This window comes from Sinocyclocheilus grahami, unplaced genomic scaffold, assembly GCF_001515645.1.
Source record: "Sinocyclocheilus grahami isolate Dianchi unplaced genomic scaffold, SAMN03320097.WGS_v1.1 scaffold5.1, whole genome shotgun sequence".
Lineage (NCBI taxonomy): Eukaryota > Metazoa > Chordata > Actinopteri > Cypriniformes > Cyprinidae > Sinocyclocheilus > Sinocyclocheilus grahami.
The window spans coordinates 6,066,326-6,079,021 of record NW_015505184.1 but is presented as its reverse complement, the minus strand read 5'-3'; the positions used below and the strand labels follow the sequence as shown (position 1 = coordinate 6,079,021).

The 12,696-nt window shown below is 35.2% G+C and overlaps 1 protein-coding gene across 4 annotated transcripts in view; it reads right to left on the bottom strand.

The window, feature by feature from the left end:
* The window catches only part of LOC107585408 (vasoactive intestinal polypeptide receptor-like), a 37,123-nt gene that overhangs the window by 19,007 nt on the left and 5,420 nt on the right, over positions 1 to 12,696 (bottom strand). For all 4 annotated transcript variants that reach the window (XM_016272426.1, XM_016272434.1, XM_016272443.1 and 1 more), the window contains exon 3: positions 11,494 to 11,598. In XM_016272426.1, coding sequence (XP_016127912.1) covers positions 11,494 to 11,598 — 105 coding nt within the window. The remainder of the gene's footprint in view (positions 1 to 11,493; positions 11,599 to 12,696) is intronic.

Sequence of the window (12,696 nt, the reverse complement as noted above, 5' to 3'; positions counted from 1 at the left end):
CTTATATAGACAGGTTTGTGGCTTTCCTAATCAAGTCCAATCAGTATAATCAAACACAGCTGGACTCAAATGAAGGTGTAGAACCATCTCAAGGATGATCAGAAGAAATGGACAGCACCTGAGTTAAATATATGAGTGTCACAGCAAAGGGTCTGAATACTTAGGACCATGTGATATTTCAGGTTTTCTTTTTTAATAAATCTGCAAAAATGTCAACAATTCTGTGTTTTTCTGTCATTATGGGGCGCTGTGTGTACATTAATGAGGAAAATTTTTTTATTTAAATGATTTTAGCAAATGGCTGCAATATAACAAAGAGTGAAAAATTTAAGGGGGTCTGAATACTTTCCGTACCCACTGTATATGAAGCATATAACATATTCATTATACATTTTACTGTTCTTCAATGTTTAATTTATGTTTTAATAAATCCATCAAGTTTTTATGACAGCCACTATTATGTTTATATTTCAAACAAATTAACTGAAGTAGAAATATTATTATGTAATTGTAACTTTATTATTTTAAAAACTTAATTAAGTGTAATTTTAACAAATCAGTCAATTTTAACCTTCAATATTATAGTAATGAAGTACCAACTGATTCTCATATATATTTTACAGCATTAGTTGAGATATTTTTTTCCTTGAGAAAATTTGGCATGGACTGTACCTGATATATACCCAAAATAATCGATATTGGATCGAATCGAATTGGCACCAAGTGCAAATAGGCTAGCTATAGATTCCATTTACACTATGATAAAATGCTATTTATACTACTTATTGCAAATAGTGGCAATAATCTGCACCTCAGTATTGTAGCAAATTATAAAACAGTATGCAATAATAACGTATTGAGTGTAAATTATAATTTTAATTCAAATAAAAAAATGGATGCCACCTTATTGGGACAATAAAGCCCTCCCTACACATACCCTAACCCTACCCGATACATTATTTTCAACTTTTCTATTATTTCCTTCATTTTTATTGAAAATAAATTTCTGATCCGATACGAGATTTGAAAAGTGAGGGAAAAAAGTTCAGCAAAAGGCAGATTCGAACTTGGGTCGATCGCGTCAAAACAACTACAGCACACGCTTTACCATCTACGCCGCTGAAGCTGTAGCTTGTTGATAGTCTTTTGTAGTGTTGACTATCCCAATCACACGTAGGTGGGCGGAGTTAGTGTAAATAGCTTCTGCCAACAAGGCGGGCCATTGCACTTAGTGTAAATAGACACTCCGAAAATCAACACTGATCTGTCCCAAACGTCTTCCCTTTAAGGATTATGGAGGCCACTGTGCTCTTAGGAACTTTAAGTGCAGCAGAAATTTTTTTGTAACCTTGGTCAGATCTGTGCCTTGCCACATTTCTGTCTCTGAGCTCTTCAGGCAGTTCTTTTGACCTCATGATTCTCATTTGCTCTGACATGCACTGTGTGCTGTAAGGTCTTATATAGACAGGTTTGTGGCTTTCCTAATCAAGTCCAATCAGTATAATCAAACACAGCTGGACTCGAATGAAGGTGTAGAACCATCTCAAGGATGATCAGAAGAAATGGACAGCACCTGAGTTAAATATATGAGTGTCACAGCAAAGGGTCTGAATACTTAGGACCATGTGATATTTCAGGTTTTCTTTTTTAATAAATCTGCAAAAATGTCAACAATTCTGTGTTTTTCTGTCATTATGGGGTGCTGTGTGTACATTAATGAGGAAAATTTTTTTATTTAAATGATTTTAGCAAATGGCTGCAATATAACAAAGAGTGAAAAATTTAAGGGGGTCTGAATACTTTCCGTACCCACTGTATATGAAGCATATAACATATTCATTATACATTTTACTGTTCTTCAATGTTTAATTTATGTTTTAATAAATCCATCAAGTTTTTATGACAGCCACTATTATGTTTATATTTCAAACAAATTAACTGAAGTAGAAATATTATTATGTAATTGTAACTTTATTATTTTAAAAACTTAATTAAGTGTAATTTTAACAAATCAGTCAATTTTAACCTTCAATATTATAGTAATGAAGTACCAACTGATTCTCATATATATTTTACAGCATTAGTTGAGATATTTTTTTCCTTGAGAAAATTTGGCATGGACTGTACCTGATATATACCCAAAATAATCGATATTGGATCGAATCGAATTGGCACCAAGTGCAAATAGGCTAGCTATAGATTCCATTTACACTATGATAAAATGCTATTTATACTACTTATTGCAAATAGTGGCAATAATCTGCACCTCAGTATTGTAGCAAATTATAAAACAGTATGCAATAATAACGTATTGAGTGTAAATTATAATTTTAATTCAAATAAAAAAATGGATGCCACCTTATTGGGACAATAAAGCCCTCCCTACACATACCCTAACCCTACCCGATACATTATTTTCAACTTTTCTATTATTTCCTTCATTTTTATTGAAAATAAATTTCTGATCCGATACGAGATTTGAAAAGTGAGGGAAAAAAGTTCAGCAAAAGGCAGATTCGAACTTGGGTCGATCGCGTCAAAACAACTACAGCACACGCTTTACCATCTACGCCGCTGAAGCTGTAGCTTGTTGATAGTCTTTTGTAGTGTTGACTATCCCAATCACACGTAGGTGGGCGGAGTTAGTGTAAATAGCTTCTGCCAACAAGGCGGGCCATTGCACTTAGTGTAAATAGACACTCCGAAAATCAACACTGATCTGCTGGAGCATTCCAAATTTCTAAATTTACAAAGACACACTCCTGCTTTTTCTGGAGGCGAAGTCATCAATGATAATTCAATCATATGATAATTAAAACATGAATTAGCGTTAATAAACATTATTAACATCAACAGCCAAAAAAGTTGCACAGGATTATGAACGTAACTACCTGAAAGGGATGCACAGGCTTAATCTTGGGCTTTTTTACTTGTTCTTTTCTCTGTGCCAAACTGCTGATGTCTTTTTTCTGGGCATAGTTGTCCATTATGATCATTTGCAGTCAGCCGCAAACATGAGATGAGGGCGAACGCGGATGCTGGCGCGTCACGTGTGCTTAGCCTACTGCCTACTGCGTTCACCGTAAAATGTGTTTTTTATAACCTAATTATGTATATATATATATATATATATATATATATTCATGTCTATATGTGTATTTATGTATATGCATATGTTAATATTATTATAGAACAAAAGTTTTTTTTTGAGCAACTGGGATGGTGGCGATTTAATATAAGATGTATTGATCTTGTGATTTAGTGAATTTTACTATACCAACATTTTTTTAATTGGCCATTACATTTTTATATGTGAATATTACACACACCACACTGATCCTTTAACAATGCATTGGCGCAAAAAAACACACCCTTTGGACCAATTTTGCAGCGTGATTTCTCGACTGCCACAAATACTGCCTTAAAGGGGTCCTATTATGCTTTTTCACTTTTTCAACTTTAGTTAGTCTGTAATGTTGCTATTTGAGCACAAAAAAGATCTGCAAATTTACAAAGCTCAAAGTCCAATTCAAAAGGAGATATTTTATTTAACAGAAATCCCTTTTCAAAAACTACAACGAACTAATCGTTTGGACTACAACGCATATTTTCCGGGTGCTGCCAATCACAACACACACTGACCCAGCTAACCAATCACAGCACATTTCGTATTTCAGAAGGCGGGCCTTCATTTGATACAGGAACTATTCGAGCCGTTCATGTCAGACTGGGGAGAGAGGTGTTGTAATAATATAAAATATGAGAAAAATAATGTGTTTTTCGAACAACCTAGTATGAGAGCCTGTTCTAGTACACCCCCAAAACAAAATCAAGACTTTGTAAAAGAGCATAATAGGACCCCTTTAACAAAATACTAATTTTTTGCACTTTTTTACTGTAAATATTTACAATATTTAAAATTGGTCTTTAAACTTAGCTTTATTGCAAAACTAAAAAAAAACACGTTGGCAGAACCCATAGATCTAATGATGTTGTTGAGCGCTCCAAATGCAAACTTAGTATGCAACAATCCGGCAGCAATTGACATCACTCTGATCCAATGGCAGACAGGCATTGTCAGATTGACAGTACTCTAGCCCAATGATGTTGGGGGATCCAGTGGGGGTGGCAATCATATTTCTGGTTGGCCGTGCCACTCTTTATCACAACCCTGCTAAAATGTAGTGCCAGTACGTGTGCCCATTGGCACCCCCTCCTGCTGGTGGCGCCCTAGGTGACCGCCTAGTTTGCCTATGCCTAGAAACGGTACTGATTGGGGCCCTACGCAAACTGTTTACTCTGCGTATAGGGAGCTGCGGTACTGCTTAGTCTTATCTTATTTTTTGTGTATTGCAACAAAATTTTGTGATCTAATTCATTTTAGCAGAATTATCTGACATTTTTTTGGAACGTTTCCCTTGCAATTTGTGAAAGCAGATTTCAGCGACTGATTACTGTGCTAAACACTCATTGGCTTGAGAATCCTCTCAGGCCTGGAGGACTTCAAACTGAATGGGGCTGATTTCTGCACCCAGTCTGGTTTTGTGATGTAAAGAGTAGACAAGCTCATCATCAGGTAATCATTCTCTACAAAGTGGAGGAGAAAAAATAACGGATGTAGTCCTGTCTGTCTTATCACTGCCTGAAATACCAGCTGGGAAATACTTTACTCACTGGACACATTATGACGTTCCCATAATGACCCTTTAGATCCTCCTCTCACTTTTCTGCACTACATGTAATGTCCATGTCACGCTTATCAATTTCATGACCTTTCTGCCATACACTTGAGGCCAGGTATTTTGAGGGTTGATGTCACATCAGAAGATGAATAGAAAGGAATGGAATTTTAAAAAACACCACCTCCCAAAATATTCCCAGTATTACGAGGCAAAGATTATAAATTTGTCTCTGCCTTAACCAAGTATTAAAATGTCATGCAGATGTCTCACTCTGCATTTTGGAAATATTCTGTTTACTATCAATGAAATGAAATGCTATTTTAATGTACGGTTAGTGACTGGTTGTATTTTTCTCGAACAGATTCTCAGAGGATGATTTGCCTCACAATTAGAGAGATCATGAATAAAACATTAACTTCTTCACCCCTGAAAATGTTACTCTCATTTGTAGAAACCTTGTCATCTTTGGGGAACGTAAGGGTATCAAAGAAGGTAGGCATAAACCTCTAGAGAACACAACAGGCTCTACTTATGGACAGTGAAACACAACAGCATACAGGGATTGATGTAAATCTACTGTACATTAATTAGATCAGAATGCTTCAAACGAAATGTCACAAAATCCGCTAGCAACTAACCACAAAAGCCTCTAATATGTGGCATTTTGTACAGTGGAATTTAAATACGAATAGGGAATCAGATGTTTTCATCTTCTTTTTTTTAACCTAGTTTCAATGATTAATTGACAGACCGTTCTAAAAGCAATAAAACTGCATCAAAGATTTCAAAATTAATGTGTACATGAATGAGCACCAACAGAACCCCATTCCATCTGTCCACCACGACCTTTAAACATGTTTGCATGAACAGAGAAGCTTATTTTGATCATTTCTGAAGTTAAATACCAGCCCCACATCCAACTAAAACGGCTCTGTGGGAAGCAAGATGGCAAATACATCAATGCAAAACATAGACAAAATTTTGGAACGTTTAATATGCGTTTGGCAAGTTGTGGCAGTGATCAGCTCGCTCAGATGGGACGGCTTGAAAACCTCATTATCACTGTGCCAGCAGTATGTGTAGCTGATGATGTTTACTTCTGAGAGCAAAAAATCTACATTTAGACAAAGTGAGGATTGAGGACATTCAGAGAACCTGTAACAGGAATACATAAAACATGAACTAGTGCTAACTAACAAACAGATAATAGTCAAATACACTCAAGTACAAACTGCTCCTACTCAACTCATAATAGCATCCACAGACCACAAAATCCTTCGATGACTCCATTTTTTAAAATTTAAATCAATGATGAAAGCACTGTCATTCAGTATGTTTTTGCATTAAAAAAACACAAGACATTGTTTGTGTAATCTCAAGCACCAGGACAGATAAGCTACTGCTGCTAGAGTCTGGATTTGTTTTCAATGAGGGATTGTCAGAAGAATGCTTTCATCATCCCGAAAAACAAGACAATGGGCATTGTCAGTGCCATGTATGAAGATGTGGACCCAACAGGAGCTAATCAACCCGCTGTTATGTTATTTCAGAGCATGCCTTTGAATAGGTCTTCTGCATCTAATCATGCAGAGATACTCGCTGAGCCTCAGGTTAAAGCTCGTCCCTGTGAGAATTTACGCAAGATTCCCTCCAGCCTGAAGAGAGAGGATGGGGGTTCAGGTTCTGGTAAAGTTTTGGTCCTTGAACAAGTGTTGATAGTAGCATGACTTGTATAAACATGAATCAGACTGGGCTTTTGTTAAAGCTCTTTGAGCAAAGTGTTATTACAGCAGCTTTCTGCAATGAAGGTGTGTGCGTAGGTGTGTCCTTCTCTTTCAAACACAAGCTGCTTGACGTATTATGACAGCGGCTCTGAAAGTGCAACTGCTGTCTGTGAGAAGTCGCAAGAATGTGGGTAATTAAAGCAGTATTCGGGGTTCAATACAAGTTAAGCTCAATCAACAGCATTTGTGGAACTCCTCCAAAAATTGTTTAGTTTCCTCCCTTGTTTTGTTAAAAAAGGAGGTTACATTGAGGTACTTACAATAGAAGTGAATGGGGCCAATTTTGGGGGGGTTTAAAAGCAGAAATGTGAAGCTGAATTTAATTATTTTATTAAAAGTAGTGTATTCTTTGAGCTGTAAAGCTCGGTTTGGGGTTTTAAGGTTTATAGTGTTGTGTTGTCACGTGATGAAGTCATAATAGAAAGAAAACAATAATTTTACAATAAAATAATTTTAGCACATAATATTTGTCTTGTCTCTAAAGTTTTGAAAAAGTATTTTAATGTGTAATTCTCAGGGTTTTTATTTTTAACTGAACCTAAAACTATAAAAACTATTAAATTGTTTTTGATATTTGGAATAAAGCTGAAATATAAATATTAGATGAAAAACTTAGAAATGTTGCATTGGCTAATAACTGAAATTATTTTTAAGCTGAAGTTAAAATTGAAGTACTAAAACTACTAATTAAAAACTACCATAATTAAATTAATGATTTTAAAGAAAAACTGAAATAAATATAAATACTATATAGAAATATATAATAGATAATGTATATTATATATACAAAACTATATAGCAATATTAAAAATGAATAAAATGACAAAAGCACATAAAAAAATTACTAAACCCTTCAAATTTGAATAAAAATAATTCTAATTAAATTTATCAATAAATATTTTATAAATAAAATCAGATTGCCCCCATTCACTTCTATTGTGACTCACTGTAGCCCAGATTCAGCATTTGTGTGTGTGTGTGTGTGTGTGCATGTTTATGTGGTTTATGAGGACACAAATTTGTATAATAACATGGGTATGACATAGGTATTACAACGAGAAGGTGATTTATGAGGACATTTTCAGTGTCTCCGTAATTCAAAAGGCTTATAAATAATTCAGAATTAGTTTTTTTGAAAATCTAAAAATGCAGAAAGTTTCCTTTGAGGGGTAGGTTTAGGGGTAGGGTTGGTGTAGGGCAATAGAGAATACAGTCTGTACAGTATAAAAACCATTATGCCTATGGAGAGTCCCCATAAACCATAAAAACAAACCTGTGCGTGTGTGTGTGTGTGTGTGTGTGTGTGTGTGTGTGTTAATCAACAGGACACAAATTTCGGAACCTGGAACTTTCCTTTAAGGTGTGTTTACCTTTGCTTGCAAGCATGAAAAGTAACATTAAACAGTTTTGGCTTGGTAAACTTTACTTTCTGAACATTTACATGAGGTGTGATCATGAGGTCACTGCGCTATTGACAGTGTGTTTGCTGAAGCATGAAAGTGAAGTTATGAGCAAAGAAACCACTCTGAACAGTTGAGAAGATTAATGACTGTATGTTTGCTGTAAAGCTCCTGGGTAAAAAGTTCACATGTTTTAGGACACTAGAAGCTCCACCCAAAATAAATTTAATGTCCCTGGATCTGTGTGCTGCCAAGTTTCGTAACGCTTGTTTTCCTTTCCATGCTCCTAAAATGAATTGCTTCCTGATTAATCCATAACACAAGACCTGGTAGATTATTTTAAATCTATAATATGATACTACCACTGGACAGATTAAGTTTCAAGGAAAGAATTTTACTCCTGCTGGATAATACAGGAACAGCTGGAATACCGGGAGTCAGATTTAATCTTCAGGCTTGATTACACAAAGCATCACTGCTATTAGTAGAGAGCCATAAACTGATAATTCTACACACAAAATATAGTCAATATTTTGCTTGATAGGTGTATTTAAACCATATTTTTTCAAAAAATAAATGGCACTTTGTTTGATATTTTGTTATATACCACAAATAGTGTGGATAATGTAATTTAAAGGGCTGCTATACATCTGGTTGGGCTACAAACAGACAAGGAGACTACACAATATAGAAAGCTTTGATGTGCAGTCCATTAAAAGCAGTGAATACAGCATACTGGCTTTCCAGAAGCAATCCAATCCAATTTACTGTTGCATAACTTTCACATAGTTCTGTTGAAATCAGCATGATCGCAGCGATCACTAATGCAGCGTAAACACTAGTGTGTACTGTGTGAACCCTGATAAAACAATTCTAGCTAAAATCATCAACATTCACTGTTGAATATCTTTTAAACACTCTTTCTGGGCAATAAACATGAAGCGTTTCTGGGAATCGGTGCTAAGGAAAACAAATCATTCCTTTGATCGGTCCAGAAAGCCTCAATCTGTTCGCTATAAATTAATGAGGATTTTTGTGTCTACTGGGTCCGTGCATGTCCTTTGTTCTTCCCTCTGGTTCATAAATTGTTCCATCAACACGTTTGTTATATATGTCTTTGTCTCCCCTAAAATCCAACTCAACATTCTCAGTCAGTTAGTTATCAGTTTTTTCCCATCACATGATCAAGTCGGCCCACCCCCAATCTAATATATGCAGGTCTTTTCCCAATCCCATCTGGCCTGTATCACAGCTCACCAAAGGCATGAGCTCCACAAGCACGAGGAAGATAAATCCACTGCATTTCACCCTGTACCATCTAAATCCCTCAATCCATGTTTTGGATTTCTTCCAGAAAGCACTCTCTCAGAGCACTCAGTTTCACAGGAAAGGCATGCCCCTTTCAGCAAGACACAGATATGACCTGGAAGCCATTAGATGTGTGTAAACAGTTCATAGGATGAAAATTATGGTTGTAAATCAAAGCTGAAATTCTGACAGAAAGCACAAGTGAGTGGAAGGACATGCAAATAAATAAATTAAAATTCTGTATTGTCCATATGCAGATCGTATAAAGAAAAAATGCAGACACTTTCTATAAAAGAATGTCAATGTGTCACAGCTACTTTTTGGAGCTCAACCAAAAGTCAATGTGTCACAGCTACTTTTTGGAGCTCAACCAAAAGTGCTGTATTTTCCACAATGACATGTCATTACAAAAATGGACCCTACATTACATGGATGCCACTGCTGCTTTTAAAGTAGGATCACTTTGAAAACCTTATTGATCCACACAGTCATTTTCACTTACAATTTCATGATTGTTGAGCAACCCAACCTCATGACATTCTTTCATTGGCGTTCTTGTGTCAAACTTAACTGCCGTAGTCAGTCCTCAGTTCCTACAAACGGTCAAAAATGTACTTGTTTACCTCTGTGTACTTGAGGAGGAAAGGGGAAATTTAAGAGGTTGAGTCAAATCAAAATGAAAATTATTACAGAAAATATGAAAATAAAAGCTGATACATTAACTTTATGACAAAAGGCCATTTTTTCAATTCTCTAGATGGTTACATACACTAAAATAAATCAGAGTAAGACTTCATTTTAATGACATCTGGCATGATATGAGTGCTCATGTTTAAACCTGTCCATCAAAGGTCTGTATGATTGACAGGTCCATTGGACAGTCTAACAGAACAGAGAGGTCAGCAGTGATCCAGATGACTGCAAGCTAGTAATATTATGCTGAAAGCAGTTTAGTTATTAGGCAGTCAGCAAATAGTACATCAGCAAGTCAAGGACTCAAATGGACATTCACTCATACAGCAATGTATGTATGAATGAAATCACTGAATGAAACAACCCCCACTTTATATGAATATATAAATATTATATATATTATATATATATATATATATATATATATATATATATATATAAGAGTCATACGTTTTCATGCTCACTAAGGCTGCAGTTATTTGTTAAAAATACTGTTAAAACAGTAATGTTTTGAAATATTATTACAATTTAAAATAACTTTTTTATTTTATATATCATAATTTAATATAATATTATATATTTAAAAATTAATATAATAATAAAGTAATTTATTCCTGTGATGGCAACGCTGATTTTCAGCATCATTCCTCCAGTCTTCAGTGTCACATGATCCTTCAGAAATCATTCTAATATGCTGCTTTGATGCTCAATTACTACTGGTACCCACTTATTAATAGATTAATAGTGAGTCTTATCATTATTAATGCTGAAAACATTTGAGCTGCTTAAGATTTTTGTGGAAACTGTGATACATTTTTTTCAGAATTTTCAGGATTTTTGATGAATAGAAAATTAAAAAATAACAGCATTTATTTGAAATAGAAATCTTGTGTAACATTATAATTGTCTTTACTGTCACTTTTGAGCAAACATTACAATATGTATGTGTGTGTGTGTGTGTTTGTAGTAATTGAATAAAACCATATTAAAGCAGATTTACATTAAAACAACTTTTTCTCTAATATAATATATATATATATATATATATATATATATATATATATATATATATATATGTACACAAATAAGATAATGTCATGTCTGCTACTTAGCATCCATAACAAGCACAGCTTCCTTGATTTCATGTTAAGTTGCTAAATATAAAGCTAATCCTGATTAGCCAAACACAACCACAAAAGGCTTACTAAACAGTATTCAAAGTTACCCATGGCTTTCCTCGTTTGAATAAATTTCAGCAGTCATGAGTTCTCAGCAAATTATTGGCCCATGAGACTCTTCCCAGAGAAAGTCTCATGAATAAAGTTCGCGTGTCAATGTTTCTGCTAAATTACAGCAGCAGGTCCCAATAGCACAGACAAGAGTTATCAAAGACTAATCAGAAGAAGGCTTTGTGAACAATGTGACATTGGTCATGATGCTAATTCAGTAGTGAGGACATTTGCTTTCTCTGAAAGTAAGTCCCCACAGAGACTGTTGAATATAGTGACTTTAAAATACTTTATCAAGAATATTAGAAGTGGAGTAAAGTGAAAACACAAGGAGAAAAACAGGTGTATTAGAAAACATTTAGCATCTTCTAATGTATTGAAGAAGTTATTGACATACCTCTCTGATCACTGACATGGCTGAAGTAATTCGGACAGGGGATGGTGACCAACTCCCCAATCCTAGCTGATGGCCAGCATGCTAGATCCCATTCACCTTTGCAACCTTTAAAAAAGTGAAGGAAAACTGATTAGGAGATAAAATACTGATAAGATATCTGAAAAGATACAGGCATCTAATCACGCTGTAACTGGTGATGAAATCTAGATTGTCTCTTTAATCAGTTGATATAGGCCTATACAATTATTTTGGCTCTTGACACATCAAACGTTCATTACATCCTCTTAAGGCCAATTCACACAGTACCGACAGACACAGACATGTTCGTCTGATTTTGTAGGATACAATCAATTTAAAAAAAAGTCGTGATGTAACATAAGTAGTGACCGATCTCTTCTTTCGTATTATGACAAACATCCAAAAGAAACAGACAATAGAAAAAGAAATCCATCTATCCATCAGTTGTTGACTGGATGAAGGCATATCTGATATAGTGAGCTTGAAGTAAATTGTAAGAAAGGGTCTGGTTTAAGCATACCAAATATTTGGAGAAGTCCAGCATATGTCAGAGAGTTATCTGTGATTTTACTGGAAGATCGAATCATTACATTTTGATTCAAAACAAACTTTAATAAAAGAAACATGAATGTATCATTCACAATGAGAACAATAACATGCATTTAGATAATAGAATTTTCCTTTCATACCTACATTAAAGTGGTTTACACCATATGATTTTGTGAACTATAACTTAAAGGGGTCATATGATGTTGCTAAAAAGAAAATTATTTTGTGTATTTGGTGTAATGAAATGTGTTTATGCGGTTTAAGGTTCAAAAAACACATAATTTTCCACATACTGTACATTATTGTTTCTCCTCTATGCCCCGCCTTTCTGAAACGCGTCGATTTTTACAAAGCTCATCGGTCTGAAAAGCAAGGTGTGCTGTGATTGGCCAGCTATCCAGTGCGTTATGATTGGCTGAATACCTCAAGCGTGTGACGGAAATGTTATTCTGGAACAGTGTTGTAAATACAACTTAACCACTGATTTGTAGTCGTATCCATTTTTGGAAGGCCAAACAAAGTAGTTTTCGCTTTCACAACTAAACACAGCGTCACACACGGTGGCCTTGAGTGAGCAGAGGCCGGGGCTAGAGTGAGGAACGGCCAGAGGGCTAGAGTGAGCAGAGGCGGCGGGCT